Raw genomic sequence first — 19,504 nt, forward strand, 5'->3', positions numbered from 1 at the left:
GTTTTACCCATGATCTGTAGCATTCATCATGCCCCTGGGACTTTGGACTAGCGACTTCAGGCTTTGGTTTGTTTAATTTTGCACTATGTCGGTTTTTTTTAATGTTTATTGAACTTTTACAGTTTGTTAATTATATTATCCATTGAGTACTGTGTTTACAAGCCTGCTGTGTTGCTGCAACTCGGAATTACATTGTTGTTTCATTACATGACGATGAAGCACTCTTGATTCTTGACTTATCTACTACCCTGCCTCATTCTAATTATTTAACACCACTTTTATTTAGTTCCTGGTTTCCTGATGCGTGTTACTCCAATTATCCATAAATGCATTTGCTGAAGCAATAATTTACCTGTTTACAAGATTTACCGCATGTTGCGTTTGACTCGATTGCTTCAGGTCAACTTGCAACAATTGGCATGGAAACATTGCCGGGGGCGGGGCCGGTAATAACCCCGCCCTCCACGTTGTCTGCCACGTGGTCCGTTGAGCCCCGCGCCAGGCAACACGCGATCCACAGGCCCCGCCCGGAGATAAGCCCCGCCCCTACGCCGGGACTAGCCCCGCCCCCTGTGCAGCGACGGCCGTCACGTGGACCACGGGAGCCCCGCCCCCTCCCCTCGCGGCACCGGCTGCCACGTGACTATCCACCACGCTGGCCGTAGCCCCGCCCCTCCCCTCGCGGCACCGACTGCCACGTGACTATCCACCACGCTGGCCGTAGCTCCGCCCTTCGGCGTGCAATAGCCCCGCCCCCTCCCGCAGGGCAGTGGGCGTCACGTGCCCCTCCACGGCGCGTGCGTCGCCGAGTTAAAGGTCAGGCTTGGGCGGGAAGTGGCGACGGCGGTAGCGAGGATGACCAAGAGGGCGAATCCGTTTGGGGACAGCGCGCCGCTACAGTGGAAGATCTATGTGACCCAGCGGGAGCTGAACGAGGGCGTGTTCGGGGAGAAGTACAAGCGGAAAGTGTACGGTGAGTGGAGGGGTCCGAGTTGGAGTGGATGGTCCTGGTAGGATTGGCCTGGGCGAGGGTCTACTCTCCCTGCCTCGACTGCACCCACTCCAACTGCTCACTGAAGGAGGGAGGCTGCAAACTCTCTGCCTCTGTCCATTGCCTGCAGAGGGAACATCTCCTGCATTCCTTTGGAGAGGGTGCCTGGATTTCAGCTACAGGGAGAGGTTGGACAGACTTCTCCTGAGTGCTGGAGGTTGAGGGGAGATTTGATGGAAGTATATGGATTTCTGAGAGGTATAATAGATAAGTAGGGTAGACAGTCAGCATCTTTTCCCCAGGATGGAGAAATCAAATACTAGAATTATGACATTGATTTTTATTGTCATGTGTACTGAGGTACATTGAAAAGTTTTTTTTGTTGTGTTCTATCCTGTCAATGAAAAGACTATACATGATTGCAGTGTACAGATACAGGATAAAGGGTGTACTGTTTAATATAAGACAAATGGCCATACAGTCGGATAAAAAAAATAATCTGAGGGCCTCCAGTGAGGTAAACGGTTGCTCAAGGCCACTCTCTAGTTGTTGATAGGATGATTATGTTGCCTGATAACAACTGGGAAGAAACTGAAGGTATTTGTTTTCACACTTCTGTACTTCTTGCCTGATTGGGGGGAGGGAGATGAGGGAGTGATTGTGGTGAGACTGGTCCTTGATTGCACTGGCCTTGCTGAGGCAGTGTGGTGTTGATTGAGTCAATGAAAGGGTAGTAGGTTTGTAGGTTACACAAAAAAGCTGGAGAAACTCAGCGGGTGCAGCAGCATCCATGGAGCGAAGGAAACAGGCAACGCTTCGGGCCAAAACCCTTCCTCAGACGTAGTAGGTTTGTGATAGGCTGGGAACTTTAAAGGAGATGTGTGGGGCAATGTTTTTTATACAGGGTGGTGAGTGCCTGGAATATAATGTTGGACGCTGGTATGATAGTGTTTAAAATAATTAGGCATATTTGCAGGTAGATAACAGATGGTCAGCATCATATTTGGCATGGACATTGTAGGCTGAAGGGCCATTTCTTGTGCTGTACTGCTCTGTTCCTCTGATGGGGGAGTTGAATAATTTGTGCTGAGGTTGCTCCTGCTTGTTTTTACTTTAAATATATATTTGGGGCATTGCAGTGATAGATTAGGCATATTTGCAGTTAGATAAGAGATCGTTGGCCTCGTGTTTGACATGGACATTGTAGGCTGAATGCCTTTTCTTGTGCTGTACTGCTCTGTTCCTCTGATGGGGGGGAATTGAATAATTTGTGTTGAGGTTGCTCCTACTTGTTTTTACTTTAAATATATATTTGGGGCAATGGCTGCCTTGTAGTGTCAGTGACCTGGGTTCACCTTGGCCACTGGTGATATCTAGATGGAATTTGTGGGTTCTCCCTCTGAGTTTTCTCTAGGTGCTCTGGTTTCCTCTCTGATTCCAAAGATGTGAAGGTTAATTGACTTCTGCAAATTGTCCCTATTGTGTAGGATAAAACTAATGCATGGGTCTGGTCAGTGTGGACTCGGTGGGCTGAAGGGCCTATTTACATGCTGTATCTGTGAACTAATATGTCTTCAACAGTTGGACAGTTAGAAATATAAATGTTCTGAGTCTGTTTCCTACCTGAAGGGTTTTGAATGTCAGAATTAAATTATCTTTACAATTGAGCAGCTGTTTTGTATTGTGAAGAAATTCAATTTCAAATGTCCTAAATTTTTATTTTCAGAAAAAACCAAGAGCTTGTTATTCAATGGAACCCAGGCTTATATGGGAGTCATGTTGACTGGTAACATGGATGAGAATTATACAATGAATTCCATGCAAGCTGAGGATAATTGCAGAAAAGCACCTGACAACTTGTGTAATGGTGTTGAAGAACATGACTTGCTCTGTGGGCAGACCTTTCTGGGACAAAATGGACAACTTCTAAGGGGGTTGTCATATTTACATAAATGTAAGTTCACATGCTTTAAATTACAATTTGTGTTGGATGTTTCTGCACTTTATTGGCTTCATAATTTAGTCATTTTGAATCGATAGCTGTTTAAAATGTTTTTATATTTGCAGTTTCATGGTGATTTATAGGTATACAAGTCAGTAATTCTAATGCATGCTGTAACGCAAGTCAAAAAGCTACTTATCCAAAGTCTTTAGCATCTTGAGCAAAAATCTAGACTGCCATACAATTTTGCTGAAAGTAGTCTTTGGATGATGTTTTAAACAACTTGTTCAAGATTACCTGACATTTTGAAGATCAGTGGTGTTACCTCTGCTGTGACTAGCAAGCTTGCAGATGTTGTGAAAATTGGTATTGTTAATGAAAATATTCCTGTGTTGCAGGATGGTGTTGACTAGTTGGCAAGATGGTAGAGCAAGGCCAGATGGAATTTAATCCTTGTAAATGGGTAAAGTATTTTTGAAGGTCAAATGAGGGTAGGGCATGCACAATAAATGGTGGGGTCATGAGATTGAAGGATTAGGGCTTTGAAATGCTGATGGTGATGGCACGGTGGCTGAAGTGACATTTGGAAAATTTTACTTTCATTTATCCCTCAATCCACAACATCAAAAGCAGCTAAAATTGTAATTTATGGGCACTGATGTGGATATTTCAGTAGCTGCATTTCAAAAGGGATGTTTAAGTCTTGCATTATATGCCTTTTCAAGTGTTTAATCTGTTCTAAAGTTCAACATGTGTGATGCACTGAAGAATTTGGTTTGAGTAGAAATAAGGAATTGTAGGTGCTGGTTGCAAATGGAGCATGTTTGTTTTCCAATAACTTAATAGGCTATAAACAGAAATGAATAGTATAACTGTAATACCCAATTGTTCTGATTGCTGGTCACTTTGTTCATTCACCTCTGACACTTGGGCTGTGGGGAATCTGGACATTGCTCCCTCAAAGTTGCTTTCTTTTGAAATGTCTGCCTGCATGGGCATTGCACCACTGGAATTACTTGGCATTATATATTTTTAAAAGCTTATCATAAATGAGCTGATTTGGTAGTGTGGCAATATTTTGATGAATTGCTGATCCGTTTAAACTGTATGTAGTCCTAACGTAGCTTTACAAGCCATAGCATTCCTCATTTCTCTAAGTTGGGACACCCAGTGAGTTTTATTAAATTGAAAGCCAATAATATTTATTTCTCCCCCCACCCCCCCAAAAAAAATATTGCATTTGTGATCAGACTGTGGCTTGTTGATTTCTACTGCTGCTAACTGTTGATTGGGAGGCATGACTGCACATCTATCCTTGTATTGTTACAATAATGGCAGATCCTTCATGACTAATCTCAGACCAGAACTGTGAATTCCAGAATTTCAAACCTGTTACAAAATCCAATTGTTTTTTCCAAAATAAATACACTAGCTTTTATTGGAAATTATTACTTTGGTTTATCCTAAAATGCTAATTTTTGTTTGCATAGCATCAATCAAGCCAGCAGTCACAAACTGTTTCATCTGTCTGAAGCCATCCAATTTCAAAGGACCATGTTCAAGGTGTAACCACTTGCTATGCCAAGATTGCACCAAAGTGTGTGACAACTGCACACAGAATTTCTGTTCCATATGTTCAGTTGCTGAGTAAGTAATGTATTTTGTTTGATTTCTGTACTTGGCTTGTGGCTTGCAACCTTGCAAACCACAACCTGCCAATTTAACCAGCATTCTTCTATTGATTTAATACAGGTGCACAACCTTTTATCCGAAAGCCTTGGGACCAGACGCTTGTCGGATTTCGGACATTTTCGGATTTCCGAATGGAAGATTTTTAGCGTAGATTAGGAAGGTAGCGCGGGCGGCTTGAAAAGTCTGGAGCGGCTGCCTCCTTCCCGGAGACCGGGGAATCATTGTACATCATTGCATAAATGTTAGTCAGTTAGTTTGGAGGGATTTTATGTGGTGGTGGTGGTGGGTAAAGGGGGAGGGGGGTAAAGGGGGAAACTTTGATTCTTAGTCCCCTACCTGGTCGGCGACTCCCAACATCGCGGAGCTGGGGGCTCCGTCCGGCCGCGGGCGGCGCCGGTTGGAGCTCCAACCCCGGCAACTCTTCCCCTGGCTGCGAGGCGCTCCAAATCCAGCGCAGCCCGCGGCCGGACGCCCGCAGTCCCAGCTCCGCGAATGTTGGTAGTCGGCGGCCACAGCGCTCCGGAGCTTACCGCACGGCGACCCGGTAAGGCATTGCCCGCTCCCCACTGGTATCCCAGCGCTGCGACGCCGCCGACTCCCAACATTCCTGGGGCTGCGGGCGTCCGGCCGCGGGCGGCGGTGGATTTGGAGCGCCTCGCAGCCAGGGGTAGAGTTGCCGGGGTCGGAGCTACAACCGGCGCCGCCCGCAGCCCCAGCTGGGAGTTGGCGGCCACAGCGCTGTGGAGCTTGCTGCACGGCGACCCGGTAAGGCATTGACCGCTCCCCGCCTCTCCGACCAGGTAGGGGACTAAGAATTAAAGTTTACCCCTTCACCCCCCCCCCCCCCCCCCCCCCCCCCCCCCCTTCACATAAAAGCCCTCCAAACTAACTGACTAACATTTAAGCAATGATTTACAGATGTTTAAGTGTCTCCCCGGTCTCCGGGGAGGAGGCAGCCGCTACAGTAGTACAGACCTGGGTTGACCGTGGGTCGTTTCGGGGCAAGTTTGGCGCCAAATGCGAGCTTTGGTGTGCAGACGACATCCTGGAAAAAATGGCCGGTTTTCGGAGTTTTTCGGTTTCCGGAACACCGGATAAAAGGTTGTGCACCTGTATTTGAATTATTGTTTTTAAATGTCTTAAATTCTCCCATACTTTAATATTTCTTTTTTGAGGTTGTGGGAGATAACCCACATAAATTCAATTTCAAGTTTTTATATCTTAACTGACTGCTGGATATTAAAATAATGAGTGTAATTAGGCTGGAGGTATTATCAGTGGATTCTGCCTGATGAAAGTTTAATGTGCCAAATGGTCTCCAACTGTGTGCTTGCTAGCATCCAGTCAGGCTTCAGTGGCAAGCAGCCTTTGGCAGTGCATTGTTAACATCTGCCCTCCAGGATCTAATGGCCTTGGGCAAAAGGGCCCACGCTTCTGGTCAAAAATGTTGATTTTAAATGCTAAGTTTCCATTTGTGTGATTCTGATCCTCTTTCCGGGCCATATTGAATTAGACTTGAGGGAATACCCACTACTGTACCTCTCCTTGACTGTTCTGCCGCTCGACTTCCATTTAGAGTCCAATGTAAAGATGGGGAAACGTTTTCCTTAGCTGGGCATTGTATTCTGGCTTTGAGTACAATAACATATGATAGTAAATGGGCTTCCTTCCCAGTTGCTTTCTGGGGATTAATGATTTGCAGACACTCCATTCCTTTCTTTCTTCGTAGTAGTAGTAAAGAATTCAACCTGCAGTGTGAATGTTACTAATAATTTACTACTTCTTGTTTTGCTGCACAAGGACTTGCATAAAATGCATTTTTGTGGTTGGATGAGGTATTTATTATTGTGAGGCTAATCTGAACAGTCTGAATTAATGTTGCTCTTGTACTAACATAATTTCATTCCAATTTCAGTGATGCAGTTGAAGATAAAGTGTTCTGCTATGACTGTATCTCGTGAAAGCAACTCCGTGGAAGATTTGGGGACTGATTTGTATAGGAACGTTTTTGCAATGAAGTGTGATTTCCACTTGTGTGTACACATGGAAGAAATTCTACACTGTAATATACTATTTTAATTGTGTATTTGTATAATAAAACTTTTTTAACTGTTTTGCAAAACTTTGTTGTTACTCTAGTACATTTATCTCCAACACAAATAACAATCACATTTTACTTGGACAGGGTGGTAGATTTCTAATGTAGCAAATCCATTGGTTGTGAAGGTTCTTAACCCAGCATGCCTGAGCTTTTGGTGCAAGACGGGCAGATTTCCTGTACCAGTAGATGTACTATAATTAATATTCAACACTTTTTATCCATTAAAGTGTTGCTGGAAATGTAGTATAAGTTTCAAGGCAGTATGGGGGCCTGGGGCCTGGTGAGATTTGAGAGGGACTTTGAGGATTTGTGAACAATTCAGTAGGTAAAACAATTAAGTTTTACTGTAGTCTGTTTTTAAAACATGAGAATTTACATACTGCATTGAAGAATGGAAGGTTTGGATCTTGGTGATGGGTGGCTGTTGAAATATTATTCTAACTCTTAGCAATTACTTCAGTCTTGCTTGAATAAACAAGATGACTGAATTTTTTTTTTGTTGCAGAAATCAAGTACTACTGTAAATAGAATTTGAGATGGATGGGTGGAGAGGGTAGAGGTCTGCCTTTCTGTCCTTTCTGTGCAAGCATAGGAACTGCCATATCTTCAGCCTGTTCCAGGTAGTTGTAACTGAGCTTCAGGTCCATTGTATTAGATTTGTTCTGGCCTATTTATTGCAGGTAGCAATTGGAGGATTTATTGAAATAAATGAAATGGCAATTTAAATTGAATAAAATAATAAATAAAGTTATAGTAAATAAAATTAAAAATCAAGTTCAAAATTATAGTTCTAACTCTTGTGCCTTCTGCCTAAATGTCCCATATGGTTGTGTATGCAAAGTGCAATGTGACTACGTGTAGATACTAGAGAAGGAACAATGCTGGAGTAATTCTGGGTCAAGTTGTATCCTGAGAACATGGATGAGTGACATTTGAAGTCGGGATGCTTCTGACAAAAGGGTCCCAACCCAAAATGTCACTCGTCTATGATTTCCAGAGATGCTGCATTTTCCAGCACTGTTATAAACCAGCATCTGCAGTTCTTTGTTTCTAATGGTAGATCCTATCCTGACTCACTTTAGTGTTGAAGAAGGATGATGGTTTGTGTAAGATGAGTAGATGTATTTTAGATAAATGTTGAATGAAGCACTACATGAATATTCTTTTCCCATGTTGAGTAAGGGAGTTGGGATTACAGGTACAAAAGTGCAACAATTGCAATGTAATAGTAGACTTCACCGAGATGGTACACAGAGTCGCCACGTGTCTGGCGCCCACACAGTTTCAATGTTCTTGTGCAGTCATGGTCTTGAAGGCCTGTTGCCCTGGCGGTACAGATCCCCTCCATCTGCCACCATCTTGAAGAAGCGGGATGTGGGAAATGTGTTTTTTCAAACTTCATTTTATTTTCTCAGATATTTCACAACAAAAATTATCTTCCTTCTCTCCAAAGATGCTGCCTGTCCCGCTGAGTTGCTCCAGCATTTTGGTATCTTTGGTTTAAACCAGCATCTGCAGTTCCTTCCTACACCTTTTGTTTTCTTCAGGCTGTGCTTTCTTGCCACTAGGGTGCAGTAGTGAACTGCAAGACTGCCTGGACCCATATTAGGATTAAAACATTGTCTGATACACATAGTTTAAAGCAAACTCATTAATGGCTTTTGACCTGACTGTTAAATATTTTGGTAGCCAATGGCACTACAATTTTGGGTGTTTGGTCCAATCTACAAGTATCGGGAGGGGTTGTTGGGTTTTTTTGTACAGTTCTTAACAGGATTAAGGAGACTACTCGGATTTGTTATGTGATATTGACTACTCGGCTCAGTGTCATTTTATTGTCATCTGTACTAATAGAATGTTACAACATGTTTAACTTTTGGTGTTTAAATCCAGATTTAGTTTAATTTTTATTTGTCTGAATTTGTTTGCTTAAAGTTTTGGTCATTACAAAAATCAGGCATGAAATGCATTAAATCTGATAGTATCAGATGCTTTTTATATAGGTATTGTCAATTCCATCAATGCTCTGATTTTAATCTAGATTGATTTGTCACTGACATCCCTGCATTCAGTGCAGCAGTAGCATGAAGGTGACCTGAAGAATCTTGTCATTTTAGACCTTGAGTGAGATCAACTTCATCCTTGAATTGCTATTCATCCTTGTCCTTTCACTTACACTCTGCTGTTAAATGCTCTACCCAAGATAACCATGAGCAATGGAATATCTCTGCACAGAAAATGCTTCATTAATTAACTTTTGTATCTATCGGTTTTCCTTTGGTTGTGCTGTTAATGAAGTCAACAGCTGTTTTAGCTGTGAAGACAACCCAACTTGTTATCTTGAGCTTTATTTCTCACTAGACCAAGTGTGGGGCCCATCACCCCCAACGCAATATTCCACCACTCATCCATAGCCCCCAAATGCGCAAGCACGGCTGACGGATTCCCGTTGTGAAGCCAGAAATCCCCGTTGTGACAGCAACCCTCCCCAAACTGCGCAGTCGCGGCCGGCAAATGGGAACATGACTTCCAACGTTTTTAAAGTATAAAATGGCAAAAACGTAAAATATAAGATCAATGTGGATGCATCTCACTCGCCCGCTTCAGTAAGATGGCGAAAATATAATTGCTATATAGGGTCGAGTTTTTTCTAAAATAAATTAACAACGTAGACAGGAAGTGGTCATGATGAGAGACTTAGTATAATAATAGGTAGATGTAAATAAGGATAGTAATAGATCTGTGTTTTAAAATTATTTTCTCCCTTCATTTCACAAAGGTCATTCATTGCCCATATGCTGCCTTAATAACAACTTCGCTCCAAAACAGTTTTACTTGTGGATCATCGATCCCAAAGTATGATAAACATCCACAAATATTGCATTCCACAAAGCAAATGGGAATGCTGAAAATATGAAGTCAAAAACAATGATAGAAATAAGCGGGTAAATTAATGTCTGCATTGGGCTAGTTTTGGGCCTTTCTACTTTTTTTGTGCTTTTAGTATGTCTTAATGTATGTTTTTAATATTTCTCGGTGTGTCTTGTGTGGGGGGGTAAGGGGGAAACCGTTTTGGTCGCCTCCACGGAGAGGCGACTTTTTCCATGTCGGCTCCCCCGTGACCTAACATTGAGGATCGGTGCGGCCTTTCCCGGAGGCGTGCCTGGGGCTTCAGCCGTGGGCGCAGCGCGGACTCTCGTTGCGGAGCGGGCGAGCCCTCGCCGGAGGGGTGCACTCCGTTCGCTGGCCCGTGGCAGCCTGAAGCCACGGTCTGAGGAGCTCCAACTGGCGCAGCGTCCACAGCCTGGGATCCCTCGTTGGGGACCCCGGAGGAGAAGAGCTCTGACCGCCAGTCCGCGGCCAGCTTGTAGCACGGTCGCGGCGGGGATTTACAATCCGGAGTGGGGTCCCTCACCGGGGGTCCCTGGAGAGGTGCTTCGACTGCTGGCCCTGCAGTGCTTCTGGCTGTGGCGGGGACTTTAAATCTTCGACCGCCGACCTGCAGCCTACACCATCTTGAAGCCGCGGTCTCCGGTGGGGAGGCACCGATTCAGGACTTACCTTGTCTGAACATGTGGACGCCTGCAGCGGCGACTGCGGAGGGTTGAGGTCCCGACCACGGGTGAAAATGGAAGACTGGCCAAATTTTGTGTCTTCCACCACAGTGATGAATGCTGTGGTGGATGTTTGTGTTACATTTTTTTTAATTGTGTATTGTGTGTTTTTTTTATTGTACTGCTGCTGGCAAATTAATTTCATTTACACTTATGTGCAAGTGACGAATAAAACTTGATTGATTAATTTTATTGTGCAGATTGATACTAAAAAGATAAATGGATCAGTTAAGTGGTAACCAAGGAACTGCAGATGCTGGTTTACACCAAAGATAGACACAAAATGCTGGAGTAAATCAGCAGGTCAGGCAGCATCTTTGGAGAAAAAGGATAGGTGATTTGTTTTGTATGGGGACCCTTCTTCAGACTCTATTCAGTCTGAAGGGTCCTGACCTGAGACGTCATTAATCTATTTTCTCTAGAGCCACTGCCTGACCCACTGAATTACTCTAGCATTTTGTGTCCCTTCAGTAAAGTGGTGCTTATTTTAATTGTCACAATTTTGGAAAGGCCCAATATAAAATATGACTTCAACCTTCACTTTTACCTCAAAACCAATTAAAATATTGGAGGTTTGGCCTTTATAATCATAATCACCAAGATTACTTGTGTCACCTGCACATAGTATTACAGTTCGTCTTGGTCTGTTACCTTCAGAATTAATAATTTATAAACTCTTCAGGTTGCTTTTCCAATTGCAATAGTGGACCCTTCCAGCTGTCAGACATAATCCTGATTCGGATCCATTCCCTTCCACCCATTGAGTGTTACCTTGCTGATCTGTGTTGGCGGCAGCTGTTCCAGTTCCTTTAACTCTGGCCTGCAAATCTGTTGTTTCTCCTTCAACTTTGACCCATATGCAAACCCATTGACCACTTTTGGTTGATAATACATTTGGACCTTCTTGACATGAATTCTGGAAATCTCTACTCACTCTTTTAACCTGCCTTTTATAGGATAAAGTTTTAACTACATAGCTATCAAAATCTAAATATCGCCTCCCAAGAAGCAAATGTTATAAACCTGAAGGTTTTGAAACTACTTCTCTAACTTTAAAAAACAAAATTAAATAAACTGCTGAATTTGTAAGTTCTTTTTGCAAAAATTAAGAGAAATCCACAAAACAATTTAATCTATCAAAGAATTGTGAATGTTGGAAAACAAATCAAATACAGGAAATAATCAGTAACATTTGTGGAGTTTGGGGCATCTGATTAAAAACTTGTTAAAGTATTAAACTTTTTTTCACCACAAATGTTGCCAACCCCGTTTTCCCAGGTCTTTCTGTACAGTTCAATAAAGTGTACGATCTCTAATATTGTATGGATTCTTAGAGCAGCTTGTAATGGAGCCGACCAGAGAAACGGCAATTCTGGATTTAGTGTTGTCTAATGAACCAGATTTGATAAGAGAGCTCGAGGTAAAGGAACCGCTTGGAGGTAGTGATCGTAATATGATTAGTTTTAATCTGCAATTTGAGAAGGTTAAATTGGAAGTAGCAGTAATGCAGTTGAACAAAGGGGACTATGAAGGCATGAGAGAGGAGCTGGCCAAGGTAGACTGGAAAGGGATCCTAGCAGGAATGACGGTGGAACAGCAATGGCAGGAATTTATGGGCATAATCCGGAAAACTCGGGATCATTTCATTCCAAAAAGGAAGAAAGATTCTAAGGGGAGTAGGAGGCAGCCGTGGCTGACGAGAGAAGTTAGGGATAGAATAAAACTAAAAGAAAAGATGTATAACAGCTAAGAGCAGCCGGAAGCCAGAGGATTGGGAAACTTTCATAGGACAACAGAAGGAACAAAACGGGCAACACTGACTGAAAAGATGAAGTGCGAGGAGAAGCTGGCCAGGAATATAAAGAAGGACAGTAAAAGCTTCTTTAGATATGTTAAGGGAAAAAGAGTAGCAAAGTCAAATGTGGGTCCCTTGAAGGCAGACACGGGTGAAATTATTTTGGGCAACAAGGAAATGGCAGAAGAGTTGAACAGGTACTTTGGATCTGTCTTCACTAAGGAAGACACAAACAATCTCCCAGATGAACTGGAGGACAGAGGATCTAAGGGGGAAGAGGAACTGAAATAAATTTTCATTAGGCGACAAATAGTATTGGGTAGCCTAATGGGTCTGAAGAATGAAAAATCCCCAGGGCCGGATGGTCTGCATCCCAGGGTCCTCAGAGAGGTGGCTCTAGAAATAGTGGATGGTGATCATTTTCCAATGTTCTATAGATTCAGGATCAGTTCCTGTGGATTGGAGGTTAGCTAATGTTATCCCACTTTTCAAGAAAGGAGCGAGAGAGAAAATGGAGAATTACAGACCAGTTAGCCTGACTTCGGTGGTGGGAAATATGCTGGAGTCAATTATTAAAGAGGTAATAATGGGGCATTTGGATAGCAGTAAAACAGGTTAGTCCGTCAACATGGATTTATGAAACGGAAATCATGACTAATCTGGAATTTTTTTGAGAATGTGACAAGTAAAATGGATGAAGGGGAGCCAGTGCATGTGGTGTATCTAGACTTTCAGAAAGCCTTTGATAAGGCCCCGAACAGGAGATTGGTGACTAAAATTAGAGCACATGGTATTGGGGGTAAGGTGTTGATATGGATAGACAATTGGTTGGCAGACAGGAAGCAAAGAGTATAAGTGAATGGGTCCTTTTCGGAATGGCAGGCAGTGGAGTGCCGCAAGGCTCTGTGTTGGGGCCGCGACTGTTTACCATATATATTAATGATTTGGAAGAGGGAATTAGGAGCAACACTAGCAAGTTTGTGGATGACGCAAAGCTGGGTGGCAGTGTGAACTGTGAAGAGGATGTTAGGTGGTTGCAGGGTGAGGTTGTAAGTTGAGTGAGTGGGCAGATGCGTGGCAGATGCAGTATAATATAGATAAATGTGAGGTTATCCACTTTGGCGGCAAAAAACAAGGGGGCAGATTATTTTCTCAATGGGGTTAGGTTGGGTAAGGGGGAGGTGCAGCGAGACCTGGGTGTCCTTGTACACCAGTCACTGAAGGTTGGCGTGCAGGTACAGCAGGCAGTGAAGAAAGCTAATGGCATGTTGGCCTTCATAACAAGATGATTTCAGTATAGGAGTAAAGAGGTTCTTCTGCAGTTGTATAGGGCTCTGGTAAGACCACATCTGGAGTATTGTGTCCAGTTTTGGTCTCTTAATTTGAGGAAGGACATACTTGTGATTGAGGCAGTACAGTGTAGGTTCACGAGATTGATCCCTGGGATGGCGGGACTGATATGAGGAAAGATTGAAAAGACTAGGCCTGTATTCACTGGAGTTTAGGAGGATGAGGGGATCTTATAGAAACATATAAAATTATAAAAGGACTGGAGAAACTAGATGCAGAAAAAATGTTCCTAATGTTGAACGAGTCCAGAACCAGGGGAGGCCATTTAAGACTGAGGTGAGAAACAACTTTTTCACCCAGAGGGTTGTGAATTTATGGAATTCCCTGCCACAGAGGGCAGTGGAGACCAAATCACTGGATGGATTTAAGAGATAATTAGATAGAGCTCTAGGGGCTAGTGGAATTGAGGGATATGGGGAGAAGGCAGGCACGGGTTATTGATTGGAGACGATCAGCCATGATCACAATGAATGGCGGTGCTGGCTCGAAGGGCCGAGTGGCCTCCTCCTGCACCTATTTTCTATGTAAGACTATTTTCATTCATGCTAAACATGCAGTAATGCATCTTGTTGTACACACCAATGTGCAGAGATGCTTTACCAACTTTCTAGTTACAAGAATACCCTTGTAAATATTTAAAAAGAAAACTTTATGAGAAAACTAAATATTATCATTGATATTAATCCTTTCCAAAAGATAGTTTAATTTAATATTGATTACTGATAACTTGTTTCTACTCTTTTGTAATCCTTGCATCAAAAAAACAAGCAAATATTTGTCATTTCAGTGTAGTTATAGGATGAATAGAATGGAATTTTATTAACAGCAGTCTTTATTTGTAGACACACTTTGCATTCCTTTTTGTTTTGATTAGTCCTTCCCCATATAATTACTTGTATTCACAGCTTTTTTTGTAAATAAATTCTTCTTATGGGTTTAATCTTGGGACTTATTTTAAGTTGTAAAGGGAGAGACACATTTAAACCACAGCCTAATGAGTAAATGCATTAAACTTGAATAAATGATTTGCTTGGAGCACTGCAAACAATTGCTGCTCAAATTTGAGTTCCAGTTTATTTTACAGCACTCTAGTAGTAATTCAGCTTATTGCACAATGATTGCTTTTGACAAACGTAGAGGATTTGTTATAAAATATTGATTGAGCAACGGTTTTAGTGAAATAAACTTTTTTCCCTAAAAATGTGAGCAGCAGCCACAAGGCAGCAGATTGAGTAGCAGCATCATGAACATAAAACGGCCACAATTTTTCATTCAATGTTTAAAATAGCCTATTTTGTGAATATATTCTACTTTGTATGGGTTTGATCTTGGGACATTGATTTTAAAATGATTTTTTTTTTGTAAAGGCAGGGACAGTTTTAAACCACAATGGATGTAATAGGTTAATATATTAACATTTAATAAATGATTTGTGCTTGTATTTAAATTATTTTAAAACACCACTTTACATTAGGATAGAGATGTATCTGACCTTAATGCAGAACAACGCTTTCATCTTCCTATAAACTAATGTGACATTTTGAAACAGGCTTTTGTTGGTGTATTCGCCAGACAGTTGAATAATGGCTGCAGAATAATTGACCTTTGCAGCTTAACTTTACATTTGTAGATGTTTTGGGACATGGTAGCTTGTTTTCTTTAAAATTCACTTGTTCCTTAATAAAAGTCAAAGATTTTTAGAATTGGGACTTGCAATCTGTTGCTTGGGGACTCGAGCCTGTCACATCCACGATTAGCAGATGCAGTGACAGCTGACACATGTTCCCACTTCTGCAAGACAAAGAATGATTCAATCTGTCAGTCATTCACAACTGCTTTTATGCAGAGTTTCTGAACATGTCTAGACCCATGAAATATTTTGTGTCTCTGGATAAGAAAGAAAACGTGGCTGGTTCCCAGTATATTCTCTGGGCCAGTTTTGTTTCAGTGAGTACAAACGCAGTAAGCAATCCAAAGCCTCTGACCTTTATTCACCAAGGTGGATGTGTGCATCACTCATTTACAGCAGGGATGCCGACAACCTTCAGACCACTCGAGCTACCCTACCAGTTTGTAGTTTTTCTTGACTCCGCAATTTAATACATCCCATGAGAGTAGAACAAAGTTGACTATTTATGTAATTAATATGGGTGTGAGCGAACAAGCAGAGTACTGCATAGAATAGAACATCTTTATTGTTGTAAAAAAAAATGGATGGCAGTAACTTGTTGCTTGCAGAATGACTGCCTTCAATTTATTAGAATTAGGGGTTAGTGAACTTCCAGTATTTCTGTAAATAAATTGATGTAATCAGACTGTCACCACATTAATGCATTATTATAGAAATAAAGAACTGCAGATACTGGTTTATACCGAAATAGACACAAAATTATGGAGTAATTGCGGGTCATGCACCATCCCTGGAGAAAGAGGAGAGGCACCGTTTCGGGTCACGACCCTTCCCCAGACTGAACTCAATCTGCAGAATAATCCCATCCCGAAACGTCACCCATCCATGTTCTCCAGAGATGCTGCTGACCCGCTGAATTACTCCAGAACTTTAGCATTTTTTTTGTAAACTACCATCAGCAGTTCCTTGTTTTGGCATATAATTGAAAATTATCTTATCTTGATGCATTTCTGGTTCCAAGGTCCACTGAACCTCGGTAGATTTGATGTAATTTTATTGTTTGTAGATATGGTGACTATTGCCCACTTAGGACTAAGATGAGATGTCTCTGCGTAGAGAGATGAAATATTTAGAATTCCCTCAGTAGTTCATGGTTAAAGCTGGTTTTTAGACACCGACAGCCCAGGAATCGGACAGGTAAGCAGGCAACTGAAACATTCTATCAACAACCAGAGAGTGGTCGAACTACTATCTACCTCATTGAGGACCCTCGGACTATCTTTAATCGTATTTTTACTGAACTTTATCTGGCACTAAACATTATTCCCTTCATCATGTATCGGTACATTCGGGATCAAAGTCAAATTTATTCGTCACATGCACCAAAGAAGGCACAGTGAAATGAATTTGCCATGCAGCGCTACACTTTAAAAAAGAACATAGAGTTCAACGCAAACATCCACTGCAGCATTCCTCACTGTGGTGGAAGGCAACAAAGTTCAGCCAGTCCTCCTCCACTGTTTATCCGTGGTTGGGGCCATTAACCCTCTGTAGTCGCCGCTACGGACGGCCCAATGAAAAGGCCCTCTCGTCAGGATGATCAAAACTCCAACACACGCTACGGTCGAACACACTCCGCGGCTTGGAGCGCCCGAATCGGCCACTTTCATACCGGAGACCGCGGCTTCAGGATGTATAGGCCGGCGGTCGGAGTTCTTCTCCGGCGATCCCCGGCAAGGGTAAGTCCACGCCACGCCCGCGGCTAGAGCTCCGCAGACCACAGCCCCATGATGCCAAAGTCACCAGGCCAGCAATCGGAGCACTCCTTTCTGGCGACCCCCAGCAAGGGTTCGCCCCGCTCTGCGATGGAAAAGTCCACGCTGTGCCCGCTGCTGAAGCTCTGGGCCCGACTCCAAGAAAGGCCGCTCTAATCCAAGCTGTTAGGCCACGAAAGAGGCGGAGAAGCGACATGGAAAACTCGCCTCTCCATCGAGGAAGTGACTGAAGAACAGTTTCCCTCTTTTAGCCCCCACCACGCCCCACACAAGACATTCCAATAGACCCTAAAACAACATTTGGACACACTTAAAAAAAAAACAAAAGTAGAAATAACGAACACGCTGCTGGCAGGGCAGCCGACTCGCAGAGCACCCAACCGACCTTGACTGTAATCATGTATTGTCTTTCCATTGACTAGTTAGCACGGAACAAAAACTTTTCACTGTACCTCAGTACATGTGACAATAAACTAAACATGAGTTCCAGTATCTGACATCTTGTTGCAGGCTCAAGGGTGTGTGTTGCTACTGTTTATGTTTTGTGATTAATAAATCAGTGCAATCAATTGTACCTATTAGAATAGTTTGACACTGCGCTGGAGTCATCTGATTAGTTACGATCTCTTGCTCCTTTGCCATAGCCTTTTGTTTTTGCTCTCCAGGTATTCTGTAAATTAAATAAAAAATTTGGTAACTCTCACTTAACATCCTTGTAGTTTAATTATTTTACGATGAAACATTAGATTATTAATGGTTTGGGCACGCTAGAGGCAGGAAACATGTTCCTGATGTTGGGGGAGTCCAGAACCAGGGGCCACAGTTTAAGAATAAGGGGTAAGCCAATTACAACGGAGATGAGGAAACACTTTTTCACACAGAGAGTTGTGAGTCTGTGGAATTCTCTGCCTCAGAGGGCGGTGGCAGACAGTTCTCTGGATACTTTCAAGAGAGAGCTAGATAAGGGCTCTTGAAGATAGCAGAGTCGGGATATGCGGAGAAGGCAGGAACGGGGTACTGATTATGGATGATCAGCCATGATCACATTGAATGGCGGTGCTGGCTTGAAGGGCCGAATGGTCTATTCCTGCACCTATTGTCTATTATGAGTGTCGTTTCAAAATTGGTTATTTGAACTTCTGCAAGTAACTTGTAAAATAGCTTTCAATCAGTTGAACATAAAATGCTGGAGTAACTCAGCGGGTCAGGCAGTATCTCTGGAGAAAATGCATAGGGGATGTTTCGGGTCGGGTTATTACATTTTAATCAGTTGGGACTACATTGAAACCTGCACAGGTTGACATTTAGTAGGACCAGTATAGGTATAGTCCAGATATGGGAAATACTAAGATGCAACTTGTCTACATCCAATAGTCATCAATTAACTATATGGATCCAAGATTGAACCCATTAGAACATAGTTTACGCTACTGTGCGAACTTTAAGTTAATTGTGCAACAGTTTCCATAAGTTATTAGGGAATCATTCTACTAGTGTACATTAGCACAGGTTGCACTCCAACAAGTTATCTTTGAGATTTATCGGTGTCATCCCGGCACATTACTTCTTCTCCCCTCTCCCATCAGGTTCAGAAGTGTGAAAATGCACACCTCCAGATTCAGGGACCATTTCTTCAGGGATTTCAGATTCTTCCAATTCAGATTCAAGGACTGTTGACCAAGAAGACGGGAGAGCGAGGGAGAGAGAGAGAGAGAGAGAGACTATATTGAATACTTTAATAATTTAATACTTTTATAAATGTTGCTGCCCTCTATGTGATGACTCTAGCATACTGCACTGTATGCAAACAAAGAATCTCATTGTAGCAAGTACGTGACAATTAGAGACATAGACACAGAAAATAGGTGCAGGGGGAGGCCATTCGGCCTTTCGAGCCATTCAATATGATCATAGCTGATCATATATCAGTACCCCGTTCTGGCTTTTTCCCCATATCCCTTGATTCCCTTAGCCCAAAAAGGGGGGCTGTACCTTGGTACATGTGGTACAATTATAAACTAAATTAGGACTTCACAAAGGGAAAGGCCTGTTCTAGTTAATGACCAAGTGCACCCCCAGGAAAGCTGCACTAAGTTAAAGGAGGTCTGTAATATTCATCTTATTAATTTGGCCTGGAATGATGCAAATATTTAATAGGCATGTGTGTCTTTAGTTGAAGATAAACTGATTTAATTTGAAATGTATTTGGATCAACATTAAAAAAATGAATTGATTTTATTATGAAGTGGTACATAATGAGTACTTAAACAATGACGAGCTTTGTGTTCTATTGCGTGGTTGTTTCATTCGAATCCTTGCTTGAGTGCAGGATTCACATAAAACTGCTTGAACTTCGCCACAGCTAACATCTGGTTGCTAAGCAGATGTCACATTCTGGCAGCTCGAGAGAATAGTCTGTCTGTCGTACCACCTGGACCTACACAAAGTGCCAAATGGTACTAGCTAAACTGCCACATGGCGCAAGCTGATCTTTGACTTACAAAAATATGTATCGTGCATTTATTTACACTAACAAGACAACCTTCAAATGATGAAAATATGTAAAGATACCAGAGGTATTTAACATAAAATAGCTCAACATCGAACAAGCAAT

General features: G+C 42.5%; 1 protein-coding gene across 1 annotated transcript; it reads left to right on the forward strand.

Annotated features, from left to right (window-relative positions):
• The first annotated feature begins 792 nt into the window (after positions 1-792).
• siva1 (SIVA1, apoptosis-inducing factor) lies at positions 793-6,747 on the forward strand. The gene is made up of 4 exons (XM_055640634.1): positions 793-973; positions 2,718-2,945; positions 4,424-4,580; positions 6,541-6,747. The coding sequence occupies exons 1-4, from the start codon at positions 856-858 to the stop codon at positions 6,584-6,586; spliced, it is 549 nt and encodes a 182-aa protein (XP_055496609.1). The 5' UTR covers positions 793-855; the 3' UTR covers positions 6,587-6,747.
• Positions 6,748-19,504: the final 12,757 nt, after the last annotated feature.

This window comes from Leucoraja erinacea, chromosome 9 (genome assembly GCF_028641065.1).
Source record: "Leucoraja erinacea ecotype New England chromosome 9, Leri_hhj_1, whole genome shotgun sequence".
Taxonomy (NCBI): domain Eukaryota; kingdom Metazoa; phylum Chordata; class Chondrichthyes; order Rajiformes; family Rajidae; genus Leucoraja; species Leucoraja erinaceus.

Bases quoted from the DNA above. Each gene is read 5' to 3' on its own strand.
- siva1 (XM_055640634.1), top strand. From the start codon at position 856: ATGACCAAGAGGGCGAATCCGTTTGGGGACAGCGCGCCGCTACAGTGG. The intron at 974-2,717 runs GTGAGTGGAGGG...TTTTATTTTCAG, and splicing joins GTACAAGCGGAAAGTGTACG to AAAAAACCAAGAGCTTGTTA. The intron at 2,946-4,423 runs GTAAGTTCACAT...TTGTTTGCATAG, and splicing joins GTTGTCATATTTACATAAAT to CATCAATCAAGCCAGCAGTC.